At 32.7% G+C, this 15,907-nt stretch overlaps 1 protein-coding gene and 1 long non-coding RNA gene across 2 annotated transcripts in view; one reads left to right on the forward strand and one right to left on the reverse strand.

The window, feature by feature from the left end:
- Positions 1-15,907, forward strand: part of LOC115243485 — an 86,044-nt gene that overhangs the window by 38,404 nt on the left and 31,733 nt on the right. The gene's annotated exons all lie outside the window — the stretch shown is intronic.
- Positions 11,193-15,907, reverse strand: part of LOC115243483 — a 25,996-nt gene continuing 21,281 nt past the window's right edge. Inside the window, exons 3-4 of the mRNA XM_029820541.1 lie at positions 14,169-14,828; positions 11,193-13,717 (exon numbers count right to left, since the gene is read on the reverse strand). Coding sequence (XP_029676401.1) covers positions 12,950-13,717; positions 14,169-14,828 — 1,428 coding nt within the window. The 3' untranslated portion in view covers positions 11,193-12,949. The remainder of the gene's footprint in view (positions 13,718-14,168; positions 14,829-15,907) is intronic.

Genomic DNA, 15,907 nt, shown 5'->3' on the forward strand with positions numbered 1-15,907 from the left:
ATATATAAAATCAGATGCAAATAAATTTATATTTAGATACTTAATTAATTTTTATATTACCAAAAATACACACACACACACATGTCTCGAGTTGATAACCTTTATAAGATTAGGAGGAAAGAAGTGTGTGAGCTCGCAATATTATGTAATTAATTAAGATCTGCATCGTTGATCAATATTATATGCGCCTCGTCATTTTCTTTCCATTTTTTTTTTAATTAATCGATATTTAATGATGGAACCGTTAACTCACTTAATCCATTGATTGACACGCTTGATCGATTTGCTTGATTAACTAAAGAAAAAAAAACAACCGAATTAAAGTTCAAATCAGTTAAAAAATCAAATTTGACAGGAGGGGACAGAGAAGAATGAGTTTCAGGTCTATTTAATATAGAATTGTATGTAATGGTTTATTTTGCAACATGCTTTATTAATTTGTTGTGGGCGATTTTTGCTTGCTCGGTTAGTTTGTCGTCTTCTGATAGCAACCAATAATTAACTGATACTTTTTACTGTGATATTCATACATGCGTCGACATTAATCGACGGTAAAGATAGCGTGCAAAATGTATCTGACGTATAGAGTTCAAGAAAATAAATTGCTTCCGTGCAAAATATTCCGTGTTGACTAATATTAATTAAAATATGATTACATGAAAAACATATTTTAAAAATATATTTTATAAAGATATATTTTTTCTAGATAATATACTTGTGTAAATGTCATTAAAAAATTTGTTTGTTCACGAAATTATTGACATTACGATTTGACATAACAATTCATGTCTGCGCTCATATTATTATTCAATGGAATATAATTAGAATTTATCGTTGATATTGTTGATAAAGACATAATGAACTTGCTATTGTACTAGTCCGCTACAGATCATATCAATATGAATGTTAATTATTTTATTATTATATTTTATGACTGATATACATTTGTTATATAATATAGACACATAATATACTCGGAAATTATCGAAAAATGTCAAACTTTGTATTAAATTGCGTGATGTATAACTCGGGGAAATTACGATCAATCTTTCGTGTCCGCGAACGTATACAAAGTGCAACGTAGAATTGCAAAGTGATATTTTATTAGCAAATATATCACTTGCGGCAATGTGTCAGACTTGTCAATTGCATGGTCAATAATTAGCATGTTTATTGCCGGCCGATATTATTCCGAACTATATCTCATCGTTGGATGACGCTAATGACCTTCTAATATGTGACTCGCCCAACGGAACAAGGTTTCTCGCACGATACGCATAAATTTTATCGCGTTATCTCGTTTCTTTCTTTTTTTTTTGTTTTCGTCAAGATCGTGAGCAATTAAACGATCCGATTTTATCAATGAGCCAACGTTTTCAGTGTGAAGGTGTGAAGTATTAATTAATTTGCTACCGTGAGAGAAATCAATTAATGTATCTGTTTTTAAATTTTATCAAAGGCAATATCCAAACCCTGAATAAGAGACGAAAGATTCATGCCTCCATAAAATTTCCATAAAATTTTATTATTAAATTATTATTATTTAAATAATATACTTAAAAATATAAATTTGCAAAATAATAAAAAATTATGAAAATATGTAGATATTAGATATAAATATATTTATTATGCAAGTATGTATTATATAAATAGAGATATGTTTTTACTTTTTTATCTGTTTATTTTCTTTTTATTTTTATTCATAAATGTAAAAATTACGAACATAAATGCTCGTCATTTTTAACGTGATTAATAAAGTGCATGATATGTGCTCAGAGAAAAAGATATCGAAGAGTACGTTAAATAATGACTATATATTCCTTCGTTGTGAAAGAAATATAGTAACTCGTGGGAATCGGAGCCTCTAGTTATGATCGCGCGTTGGGCAATAACTCCGCGAACTGGTTTATTTGGTTCCCGGCATATTACATATCGCGATATTCATTGCGTCCGATCGACGAAATTATATCGACCGCAAGTACACGATGTCGCCCTGTGGCTGCCAAGGCCGCAGATGCTGCGTGCAATCGAAGATTTATTTATTTCTGCCGGACATTTATTTATTCCCGCGTAACGCGATCTCTTAGTATCGCGTGGCTCGCTTTTAACCCTGTAATTCCCGAGATTTCTGGCGACTTACACCTGTCTGGATCATGTCTGAAAAATGTTTTATTGAAATTGCAATTGATCATTTTAACATCGCGCTCCTATTTATTAAGCAGAGAAAGCAGTGCAACTATGACAATTTAATTCAGCGAAAAAAAGAAGGAGAGAGAAAGAGAAAATGATTATTTTTATAATATATATAATTTTACAGATTTCGTATATATAATTTTTTATTCTGTTTGTATGTTTGTGCGCATCTGTAAACAAGAATAAAAAGCAATTTTTGTTACATGATCTCTGCATGTATTCGAAACATGATTCGTTCGATGTCCGTCAATATTAATAATGACGGTTTCCGCGAGCAATAAATCGCGAATAATTAACGTTGGAACACTACGGACGGAAAATCAAATATATCGCTTTTTCTCTTCGCAACATCGAGCCGTCAAGCTATTTATTGGTTCGAATATCCCCGACCCGGCCTATGTTTGATAGACAAATTATTTAAGTGATTTGTAACTACAATAATTGATTGCGATTTAAACGCAATTGTGCAAGGGATTGCGCTTGATGTCTCACTCGACGCGAACAAGATTAATCCGCGAGTTTTGGCGATCTTTGTAAGAATTGCGCCATAATATGTCTCATTTGAAAAAAATTATTTTAAATTAAAAAAATCATTTTTTTTTCTCAAATAATATTTATTTAAATGATAGTAGTGTGGGCTTTAATTAGATAGTTGTTAGCAAAACATTTTTATTAAAACTATAAAATTAGAAACTCTAGAGAAATTCCTTGTAAAAGAATTTCTTCTAAACTTCATTAATTATTTTGGTGAAATTCTGAAAATATGTTAACTTTGCAAGAGTATAGTTGTCCGTTTCTCTGTATCGAAATGTAATGACTAATTAATGACTAGATATTAACCGTTGATAATTTAATTATCGGCGATGCACTCTCCGAGTTTAAACTGAGCAATTTCATTCGGCAAAGTGAAATTTAATTGATCGTAAACGGCGATTGCAGTTGCTGAACTCGATCAGATAGAGTGTTCAAAAATCATCGTTTCCTTTTTTTTATTTTCGGATACTTTAATCAATCTGGATTAATAAATAAATAAAAATTTAATGTGTTAATTATTTGTTTTTTTTTTCACAATTATTATGATAATTAATAATAATAATTCTTAATTAATAATTCTTCTAATATCTTATGTTAATTAAATTTTAAATTAAGATTTAATGTAAAAGTATAAAGAAGTATAAATTAAATATTTTTTTAACCAAATCAAGTACAGACAGTTATCTTTGGACACGTAAAATAAGAAACATTTTGAAACATTGTTGTGTGTCATGGATAACCACCAATTTTACATGGTAGTCGTATTATATATTGCTTAAATAAAATTGCGTGGAATCTTATTTCATTCGTCTCGACAAAAAATATTTGTCAACATAAGCGACGCTTTCGCTCTTTCAATGATTCGATGTTGCGTATAAGCCGTATGTATATACATATATTTCCATACAGATAACTTTAGGTAGGTGGTGTTCGAAACGTAATACCGTGTTCGCATTGAAAGATAACAGGCCGATACTTAGTGCCCATTTATGTCACTGGCGCGATAGATCGAAGCCTCTCGTAAAACAAGTAGTCCGCACGCACACTCACCAAACACATTGTGCAACGCTAATGGATCGAGTTTATTCATGCAGTCGTTGAATGACTCCGATCGCTCGAGTTCCACGTGGCTTTCGTCATGGCTTTGTTACATGGAGAAAGTATCGTATCGTCAATCGTGTAACGTGACGACGAAAGATATTGATAAACTTTTAAATAAAAACCAGCGGATCTCTCCTTGAATTTTTCGCAATTCTAAAAGACAAATTTTGTTTAAAAACTTGTCGAATTGTAGATAATTCGATAGAAACTCGATAACAGAGATTTGTAAAATATTACACAGTGTAGCCATTTTATCATATACAAAGTGATGTCACTTATAATCTCGCACTATAGATTTATTTTTAAATAACAATACCTCGAGATTTTTTATAACAAAAACATTTAAATTTTATTTAATTTTTTTGTGATTCTCGATGCTTTTGTTAAGTAAAAATTTATTTCAATTTTGCTACGGTTAATCAATAAATTTGATCCGTACGATCTCCACAGAAAGGCTCGTCGAGTCTTATTGTGATCTAGTCTTTGTGACACTTGAACTTATACTTATAAGATGATTGCATGTATTGCTACTGTAATGAAAGATCAACTCGATTGCTTCGATCTTTTCAATTTCGCTTTTGTTATATTTCCACTTGAGGTCAAGAGAGAGCACAGTTTTACAACTTTATACATTAATGATCTCAGAAATTTTGCCACAGGGTTTCCGATATATCGATCTTTCGATATTACACATAAATAATTGTTATCGAATTTTTTGTTTTTGTTCATAGATTTATCTCTTTTTCTAATGGATTTTTCCTTAACTAAAAAGAATTTAAAAATTATTCAATCTATTTATTAAACGTGACATTTAGTTAATTAGGACAGATAGCGTTTTTTTCTAAAAAAATAACAATTCTTCAAGAGATATAAAGATCTAGTTACGTAAACTTGAAGAAAAATTTGCAAAGCGTAATGCATCGAGATGCTTTAATTTAAAATATAGAAACAATTTGATATATTATAATAATTAATATAAGTAGAGATAATAATAGAGAATAGGTTGTAATACGATTTACTTTTTAAAAAGAGAAAGGTATTTTTGTTAAGAGAAAAGCGGCATCAAATTATTTAAAGAATCGATGTCAAAAGGGCACTTGGTGATTCCGGGATACTCTGTTCAAACTATCTGGTATTAATTAAGGAAAAGCATTTAACGTTCCGCGCGAAGAACAATGCCGTTTACTCTCGTGTTGCAAACTCTTAAATGGACAGCAAGCAACTCTCTTGGCGAGATGTAATTTCGTCTCGCGATAGTGCACTTATACGATCCTGCTCGGTGTTTCACGTAACGTTTGCGATATTTTTTAACTAGCCGCCTGTGCCGCGAGAAAATTCTTTTTTGCACACGGGAATCCTTTCGCCGTTCTTCTCTCTCTGTTTTTTCTTCCGAGTGCGAGCGCAGAAGAAAGTCGAATGATTCGACTCTCGTGATCATTAAGCGTAGAGTACAGTCCAAGATACGTTTTACATTGCTTCCCCAATTAAGCGTATTTAGCAATCGCGATTGCGGTCGGTGTCGCGGTTACAATCCAATTGTCAAATGACTTCAATTATATGATTATATTGTATGTACATAGGCGGCTGTTTCTCGTTAAAAGCGCATTGCGGTGAACTTAGAACCGATTTTCCTCACTCACGTAATTTTTCGCGAGAGGCTCAATTATGAATATGTAAATTGACGGTGAACTATAAATGTTATGAATATGTAAATTGATAATTATAGAGTTGTGTACTTTTTTTAGTTACGTATAATTTTATTCGTAAACAATTATCTCTAATGTTTTCCAAGAATTTGCTTCTAAAAATTTATTTACAAAAGTCTCAAATAATAAATTTTATCAGATTAAATAATAAAAAAAAAAAAAATTATGGGTACAATAATAACAAGGATGATTTTACATTTTCGAATTATTTTTTCATGTAAAATTTTTTTTTTTTTTTTGATTGTGCCAATTTATAAGACATTTCGCATATACAAGTAACCCTCGCTATTATAAATTAATCGACGAGACATAAAAGTGCCCCGTCTCTTCGACAAGTTCCATAATTATTGGAGAATTATATGTTTATACCAAAAATTATCTGCGTCATGCGCGTACATTGCTAATTATTGGAACAGGTAATTAAAAAAAAATAACATGGATGCGGTCAGTCAGGTGGATTTTCTCCTCGGCCATCGAGTTNNNAGCAGGTCAGTCGCCGTACCTGAAGTGGACCTCGGTCCGGTGCTTATATTCTGTATCGCGCCGAAGGATCGTAATGCACCGTGTCGGTATAACCAGTTCTTAACAGACGTTATCTGATTCCACGGCCGGTCCAAACAGATAGTGTCGAATCAGTCGTGCCGATTCAGAAACTCGCGTAGGTCATGGATACACGAGGTCGGAAATAATTTGCTATTGACAAATAAATGAAATAAAATAATCGGCTAAATTATGCGTCTCAGTTATGAACGAATTTTGCGGAAAACTGGATAAATATATGAAAATATTAAAATGAATTAATAATTATTAAAAAATATATATGATTTTTCTGAAGCTCTGTAGTCGAATAGTATAAAAGTTATAATAGGAAGATATCTAAAGATATTTAAAAGATTAGAATATCTTTCTTTAATAGTCTATTAAAGATTTAAGTTTAGATAAAGATTTAGATTTCTTATTGAAGATATCTGTTTTTTATTCTTTCAACTTTATAGTTTCGCAACTTGTATTGTTAGAAAAATTTTTAATTTTTTAAATATTCTCCATTTTTTATCTATGTAAATATAAACTTGTCGAAAAATATTACCTTAAATCTCTCTTTATAAGATTCTATAATGTATCTTTCAATGTTGCGTGTAGTGAATATATCGCAAGATAATCATTTAGATTAACTTCGCCAAGGCAATCTTACTCAAGTTATGCTGGCACTGTAAGATATATATGTTGCGGTTATTTTAAATCACTCTTCTTTTACATAATTAAAATTTCTTCTTATCGCAACGATTTCAAATTGAATATATTTTTATCATCTCATTGCGGAACAAGATATGCGTCGAACATTGTTGGTACTTTCGCGTAAATGTATATAATTGGAACAGGGTCAATTATTTCCAGGAAACAGCAAACGGTATATCACCTAACTTCTAATTTTCCATTAGTTCCGAGCGAGAGAAAGCTCACGTGGAATTACTTATATACGCAGATCACCAGATATCTTTCGTGAAGCTTTATAAAAGGAGTTCTTTCGTCTTGGAGATATCTTTATGATAATTTATAAAATTAATAAATATTTGCTGAATGTACTCCTTAGACATTGAGTGCATCTTACTGTCGTATTTTCCATAATATTTTTAGCAATATATAGTAATTTAACAACAATTTAATGATGATTTAGATAGAATACATTATGCTTATTACTGCAAAAACTTGTTTTGCCATAATGTTTTCCATCTTTCTATCATATGGAAAATATATATATAATCTGTGAAAGAGAGAAATATATAAAATAATGCTTTGTATGTCAATGTTTACTTCATATTTCTCACTTTAAATGTAATCATGTATATAAGCGGAAAAATCGCGAATATCAGACGTAAAATCACAAGATTGTAAGCTCTTAGCTTTAGTTTCGAGATATTGATATGAAATATGCATGAAGTTGTAGGAGATGAGCAAGGAATTATGGATTTGTCTGTGCCGAGAAAATTGTCGGTAAATGCGTTTCTCGAGTGGTTTTACATAACTGTTAAGGCAACTTTCGACCTGAGATTAGCAGTCTGTCAAGTTGAGGCTTGCACATCATAAAAAGTCTAATGAGCCATGAGCCTAATTAACGACGCGTCGATGATGACTCGACGCTAAGAGTCCACTTAGGACTAGGCACATAATGCCTCAAAAGCTTTGTCGTGTACGTCGTGTCTTTGCTAAGCAAGCAAGATCTCCCTCAAGATCTCCTTCACGACTATATTCTCTGAAGATGCCATTTCTCTCGATCAGATTAAGTGAATGAAAGGCGGATGGTATAATGGTCTATAGTCTATAGTGATAGCAAAAGAGAGATGGGAAAGAAGAGGGGGAAGAGAATGAAAAATAAGAAACGGATTGTTGAATGGACAGAGAACGCATTCGTAATTGCTGCAGCTATTGTTCGATTTCTACGCGATAACTGGTAAGAGTTATATTCACAGCCATTTGCTAAACAAGCTTCAGTCAAAAATAAGAAATTCAATGACAAGCTAATTAAGAAATTCTTATGAATAGAGACATTTAAAAAATTAAATCTGAATTAGATTTTACGATTGCGAATTTTTGTCCGAAACATATAATTAATTTATGATATATTAAATTAAGTATATGTCTGTGATCTGTGATGGATATGTTTTTTCACGACTATAAATTTTATAATAAAAAATCGAGCAACGTTATCATTATAAATTTTATAAAATAATTTGTATTGCATTGTATGTACTTCCTTTCATATTTTTTTATTTTTTTATTTTTATGTACAGACATTTCTAACAAATTAAAGACAGTTTTATTATTTATATGATTCTTTCTTTCATCGATCGATCCTTCGACTCGTTCACAGATCGATCACAGACACATACTTGACCTTGCATATGCTATATGCGATCCTGTAGATCTATTATTTCGCATCTTGCCATCATCTGCTCGCAGCATCCACGTTTCTGCGAATCGTATCCGTAATCTGATATGCTACAAACCATCATGTGCCAGCGATTTGCCATTATTATGCGCATACCTACGATACAATCCAACATTCTACAAATCCAGGTTTGTTTTGTGCATTTTACAATGTAAGAACGCAAAACGGCGGGATTCTCCGCAATTTTAATGTTTTCATACACATTCGCGCACAAATTTTATATCAAGATTTTTATCGAGATTATATTATATATAATCTCGAAATTTTTAAATAGATTAATTAAATTAAATACAAATGAAAAAATATCTTTCGTACAAAAAGTCATAGGTACTACATATTCGAGCTCATAAAAGACTAGAACCACGTTGTCACGAAATTGCAAATTGATATCTGGTAGCGTAAAATGAAGATAAATATTTCGTATGAATGTAAATAAATACGGTTTATTGCATTACACACGCTAATGGCAAAACTCGTCTCTCGTATAGCTTTCTTCAAAAATATGATGTATCTCCGAAAGAGTCATACACTCGCAATTCATTTGAATATTAACGAGCGATTTGTGTCGCGTGGCGGGATTTACGATAATTCTACCGGTCGGCTCTGAGAGAGAAACGCCATCATAGCGGCGATTTATTGTCCACATATTCTGCCCACGATGCACCGTTATATTTCAGACGTGCATCACGATTGCGCTTTATTCTAAACACAAAGAGGAAAAGAGAGAGAGAGGATTTATTATTCGAGAAATAAACTATTTAAAATATATTTTATTTTTATCTTGGATATCGCTTACATTTTAATAGTTTGTTTTTGGAAAGGAGAGACTTGTTTTTCGAATGAAACACACTGATTTCATATAAATTAGGAAATATCTGAGTATTTCATTTTTTTATTGTCTTTATTTTATATTATATTTTATGAACAGAAATCATTTAATCTGTCCACAATTGAATATAGCTGTACAATATAAATGCTTATTTGTATTTTATTATTCGTTAACTTAATGCACTTCGCATTATAAACAGAATATATATATATATATTCTGTTTATAATGTTATATATTTATAAGGTTATATAATGTTATATATATATATATATATATATATATATATACATGTATTAATAATATTTTTCTATTAACATGCAAAGAGTTTATTAATAAAATATATTATGTACCAAATAATATACATGGTATCTCACGCGCACGCGTGCGGTGTTTCAGACACTTTTCCGAATTTATCACGTATCCTTAATTAAGGATTTATATAAATTTTATTCGATTATTTTATAAATTTTTTTAATAACGTGTATATTTGACTTAATTTCAAAATGTATTTTTTTTTTTAATTATATACTTGATATACACAATTTTCATATTTTATCGCAGAGTGATTAGAAAATATATTTATTTATTTATTATCTAAATTCGATTTTTTAAATTTATTATAATTTCTCGCACATGCCTTTTTCTTACCATTCAGAGATTCTTTTGGTTCCTCAAATTTTCAATATCTCAATCGATCTTTAGATAAGAATCTTATGATTGAAAAAAATCCATATAATAGTTTTTTTATCTCCTGAACTTTTCACGCTCATTAATAAAGTTACTCTGGCAACAGATCCTTAAGATATTCATAGTCCATTCTTATATTTAAGATCGTTTTAAATGTGGTCTTGGGTCGTCTTAAGAGCCCGTTCAACCAATGAAATGGCCGCATAGCATCTTAAGACCGTACTTGAGATGATTTTAAATATAAAAACGGGCTATGAATACCGGCCTAAGTGTTGCTATAGGAATACTTTCTTAAAAAAAAAGTTGTATACTATTTACGCTGATATGGAAGTTTGGTTGTTCTTCGAACCACTGGTTCTCTGACGGTTACTTTCAAATACGAAAAGATACTTCTCTTACAAGCGGTAGACTTTCCGATTGCATTTGCAGTTGCCATTTGTGTTGCAACCGACAATTGGATTTCTCATGTTGCAATCACATGTTGCAGTTTCGGCGAACGGGCTATTAATTGTTCGATGCGAACGATAAGGAAGCAATCTATTTCTCGATTCCTCAAAATCATTCCCGATATAAGAGCAAGATTGCCATAATAATTAAACGAATGCTAAGAAGATAGAGATTTTGATTTCCAAATTTTGATGTTGAAATATCTACAATATCTGCTGCGCTAACCGATACGTTAATAATGAGTGGTTCAAATTGGTGTTGTTCTTCTTTAATGCTACTTCTATTGTCATCTCTTACTAATCTCTTAATAATCAAATATCACTTAATTTTTAATTTGAAAATTTAACGGAATAAAATATTTTCTATAAATTATTTATAGATTGAATGGGAATCTCAACAATCTTGAGATTTTAAGGTTTATAAACTTTATATTTCACCGATTATATAGAGATTTTATAAATATCCACTTCAAAAAAATGATATATACATGTATTAATAATATTTTTCTATTAACATGCAAAGAGTTTATTAATAAAATATATTATGTACCAAATAATATACATGGTATCTCACGCGCACGCGTGTGGTGTTTCAGACACTTTTCCGAATTTATCACGTTATCCTTAATTAAGGATTTATATAAATTTTATTCGATTATTTTATAAATTTTTTTAATAACGTGTATATTTGACTTAATTTCAAAATGTATTTTTTTTTTTAATTATATACTTGATATACACAATTTTCATATTTTATCGCAGAGTGATTAGAAAATATATTTATTTATTTATTATCTAAATTCGATTTTTTAAATTTATTATAATTTCTCGCACATGCCTTTTTCTTACCATTCAGAGATTCTTTTGGTTCCTCAAATTTTCAATATCTCAATCGATCTTTAGATAAGAATCTTATGATTGAAAAAAATCCATATAATAGTTTTTTTATCTCCTGAACTTTTCACGCTCATTAATAAAGTTACTCTGGCAACAGATCCTTAAGATATTCATAGTCCATTCTTATATTTAAGATCGTTTTAAATGTGGTCTTGGGTCGTCTTAAGAGCCCGTTCAACCAATGAAATGGCCGCATAGCATCTTAAGACCGTACTTGAGATGATTTTAAATATAAAAACGGGCTATGAATACCGGCCTAAGTGTTGCTATAGGAATACTTTCTTAAAAAAAAAGTTGTATACTATTTACGCTGATATGGAAGTTTGGTTGTTCTTCGAACCACTGGTTCTCTGACGGTTACTTTCAAATACGAAAAGATACTTCTCTTACAAGCGGTAGACTTTCCGATTGCATTTGCAGTTGCCATTTGTGTTGCAACCGACAATTGGATTTCTCATGTTGCAATCACATGTTGCAGTTTCGGCGAACGGGCTATTAATTGTTCGATGCGAACGATAAGGAAGCAATCTATTTCTCGATTCCTCAAAATCATTCCCGATATAAGAGCAAGATTGCCATAATAATTAAACGAATGCTAAGAAGATAGAGATTTTGATTTCCAAATTTTGATGTTGAAATATCTACAATATCTGCTGCGCTAACCGATACGTTAATAATGAGTGGTTCAAATTGGTGTTGTTCTTCTTTAATGCTACTTCTATTGTCATCTCTTACTAATCTCTTAATAATCAAATATCACTTAATTTTTAATTTGAAAATTTAACGGAATAAAATATTTTCTATAAATTATTTATAGATTGAATGGGAATCTCAACAATCTTGAGATTTTAAGGTTTATAAACTTTATATTTCACCGATTATATAGAGATTTTATAAATATCCACTTCAAAAAAATGAACATACGAATATTTCAAGTCACAATGTCAAATAAATCTTCGGGATCAAGAATCAGCAATTTATACAATAAAAGCAAATAAATTAGTTTTATCAAATCGAGAAGTAAGCCTTTCATGAAAATATTAATTTATCGATGCTCAATTTAACATGATCTCTCGAATATTAAATCTCATTCCAAATTGTTAAATATTATATTACGTTAGCATACGGAATTTTATATGTACATTGAGATTAATTATAAATACAGGAACTGAATAAGGCACAGTGCAATAATTGTTATACCATACCGATACTTCAATTTCGCGCGATCTTACTTCAATTGACCAAATATCAGATTGAGAAAAAAAAGATGCGCAAAACTGCGCATTTTTTAAAATTAATTTAATGCAATTTCTTTTTCTAATTATGTGGCGTCTCTTAATACAGACGTCCTATAATCGACAACTCGATGTATCCTAGAAAATGTTTACGAACGTGTACTAACCTCTCGCAAATGTAAAGCGTGAAAGCCCGCGGTCTATTTCCAATCAATTTACTACCGAGAAACACGTCTGCCAAGTATACCATCTTCCCTCGAACATCTACCCATAATGATGCGGTTGCAACAGCATTTTCAACTTCATTCTTCGTCAATATTATCCACTTTCGAAATACAGGTATCTGTCTTTTTTCTCGGAGTAAAGAGCACCGCTACGTGTTGCCCTGTATCGGTGTCAGGATGCTGGACTCCTGATCAGAGTTGGGCGGCGTCAAGGCCATTTGCGGCGCCACGTTGCCCTCGGCATCGGGGCGATCGACGCTGATTTCGTCGCCGGATTTGATTAATCCGACAGCGTTGTTGACGATACACTTCTTGAAGTGGGTCCTCATGTTGCTACTCTGCGAGAATCTGCCGCCGCAGTTGGAGCAGGAGTACGGTTTAGTGCCAGTATGGTAGTTGAGGTGAGTCTTGAGGTGGTGCTTCTTGGTGAAGGCCTTCGAGCACAGATTGCACTGGTAGGGCTTCAGGCCGGAGTGCAACCTGGTGTGGAGGGTCATGTTGGAGCGATCGGCGAACGCTTTCTGGCAGACCTGGCACTGGTACGGCCGCTCGCCGGAATGGGTCCTGAGATGTTGCTTGAGCAGCATCTTTCGCGAGAACGCCTTGCCGCATTGCTCGCACTGATGCGGCTTCACGCCCGTGTGTATGCGCACGTGCATGTTGTAGGCCACACGCTGGTTGAAGCTCTTCCCGCATTCCGCGCAGCCGTACTCCTTGCGATTCCGATGGATCTTCATGTGCGAGCTCAGGTAACCGCGATCGTTGAAGTACTTGCCGCATTCCGGACAAGTCGCGGCGAACTCCCGCGTGCCCTCGTGCACGCTGCGATGATACTTGTAGTTGCGTAGTTGCGAGAACTGTTTGCCGCAATCAGCGCAGCGGAACGGCTTCTCGCCGGAGTGTGTTCGGCTGTGCACCTGTGACGATCACGTGGATATGATCACATGGACGAGATGTATAGCTAAGCTGTTTAGGGATATGGGACCGAAATTAGGATGGAAAAATGAAAAGAATCGAACGCGACTTTGAATATCTGCTTTCTCTCCTATATGATCTTGTAATAAGCGCAGACACAACGATGTGATCTGACTTTACAGAGTAATTATTTATAACTATAAAGCCGAGGAGAAAAAATTAGATTAAACGTCTTAAATCCGTATTTTACTTTTTAATAATAAATTTTTAATAATGAATAATTAAAACGCCTGTTTACATCAGGCGTGTAAAGTTATAAAGGGTGACGTATTAGTTTAATTAACATTAACCCCATATTCGTAGAAGCGATGCAAATAATGTGAAATTTTTAAATTTTTGTGAAATTTGAGTGGTTTGCAGGATCCAACTAATTCTGTTGATAAAAAAATATACCTTGAGTGAGGCTCTCGTGACGAAGGTCTTTCCGCATTGATCGCATTTGTGATCGTCGACCGATCGTCCTCGCTGAGCCACATCGATCGTGTTGACGATCGTCTCGTTGTTATTGTTATTATCGCTATTAACAAGAACTGCAATCTTCTCCTCCTCATTCTTCTCCGTGTTCGCCATCTCCATCCTCGAAGACTCCTTCTTCTCATTGGACTCAATCGTGTCGCAGAGTCTGCTGATCGGATGCGACAATTCATGTTTCTGCGGCGTCTGCGGAACCGGAATCGACGTCGTGTATCCGGCGGTATTTGTGATAACGCTGTCATTAACGGCGGGCAGCAATCGCGAAACACTAGGCGTGTTGCTGACATTTTGAAAGGGTGGTTCGTTGCTTTTCAACGCGTTCGCAGGCGGCGTGATTTGATTGCAGGGTGCGAATGAAGCTGGTGGAGATCGATAGATCTCCTGCATGTTTGTCTCTGGACCACCGACTATGTCGCATGATCTCGTATCATTAAAGCTCATCTCGCAATTGGTAGAAACTTCGACAGCGTAAAATCCATCGTTTCTCGGCGTATTCCTACTCGGGGAATGGACCTTCGGACTCATCGATATTACCGTAGATCGAGTTGGTTCTGGAGTTAGAGGCTTCTTTTGAATTCCCTGCAACAATCATCGAAATTGTCTTCTTATGTAATTAACCCCACTTTCCTCCTTGAAATTAATTATTATTCTAATTTAAATAACGAATACAATAAATCTTTAAGTGCCTTACATTTTAAAATTAATTGCAAAAAATGTTATATCTCTCTTCTCTCTATATATATATTTTTTATATTTAAAATATTATTTGTTAAAATATTTTAAATATTGTTATTCTACATTATTTAAAATATGAGACACATGAAAATTTTAATACATCTGTTATGATAAGGGAAAGTTCGTTATTAAGTTCAACAGTTTCTAAATATCTGTAAAGAAAGATATATTTAAATAATCATCTCAATTATAAATAAAAATGTAGATATACGTATATTAGTGTAATTTTCCAGAAAAAGCGTAATTGTGTTTTTTCATAGTTTAGCGTTCCTGTGCAGAAAATCGGACACTCATTTATAGCAAAATGCAATTGATTAAATCGAATTTATCCATATTCATTAATTTTATTGGACAGGGAAAAAAGGTGACCGTGGTGTATTAGGCGTGAAAATTCGAAATTGTTACAGCACGCGCGCTTCAATGAACTAGAAAGCGATATCTAAATTTAAGTACCGTCTTTTTTTATTACTTTTAGTTACGGTTGGTTTCAAATAACATATTGCGTGTTTCTTATGGAGTTGTCATCTGATTCTATCTTCTCTATAGTTGCAAATTACAACAATGATCGTTTTTTTTTAAATTATAATATCTTGCGAAGAAGAAAAACGTCTAATGTTCAAGAATAAACACAAGAGTGTAACGCTAATTTATTATTATAATAATCTTTTTATCTAGTTTTTTAAATAATTTTTTAATGGGATATTTTAAAAATTAATTTTCGAAAGTAATCTTAGATCCCTAATATTTATTCTACAGGAAAATGTGTCATCTATTGCAAATTTATTCAGACATTGAGAAACAATTTCTAAACACCTCGATCAGGCCAATAGGGTATAACGCAAGAGTCGTATACATCAATAGTTTCCCATCTCTCGAATGCTAAATAAAACGGCTATGGCACAGCAATAGTCGCGCGCAGGAAT

Source organism: Formica exsecta, unplaced genomic scaffold, assembly GCF_003651465.1.
Source record: "Formica exsecta isolate Colony F162 unplaced genomic scaffold, ASM365146v1 scaffold72, whole genome shotgun sequence".
In the NCBI taxonomy this organism is placed as follows: Eukaryota; Metazoa; Arthropoda; class Insecta; order Hymenoptera; family Formicidae; genus Formica; species Formica exsecta.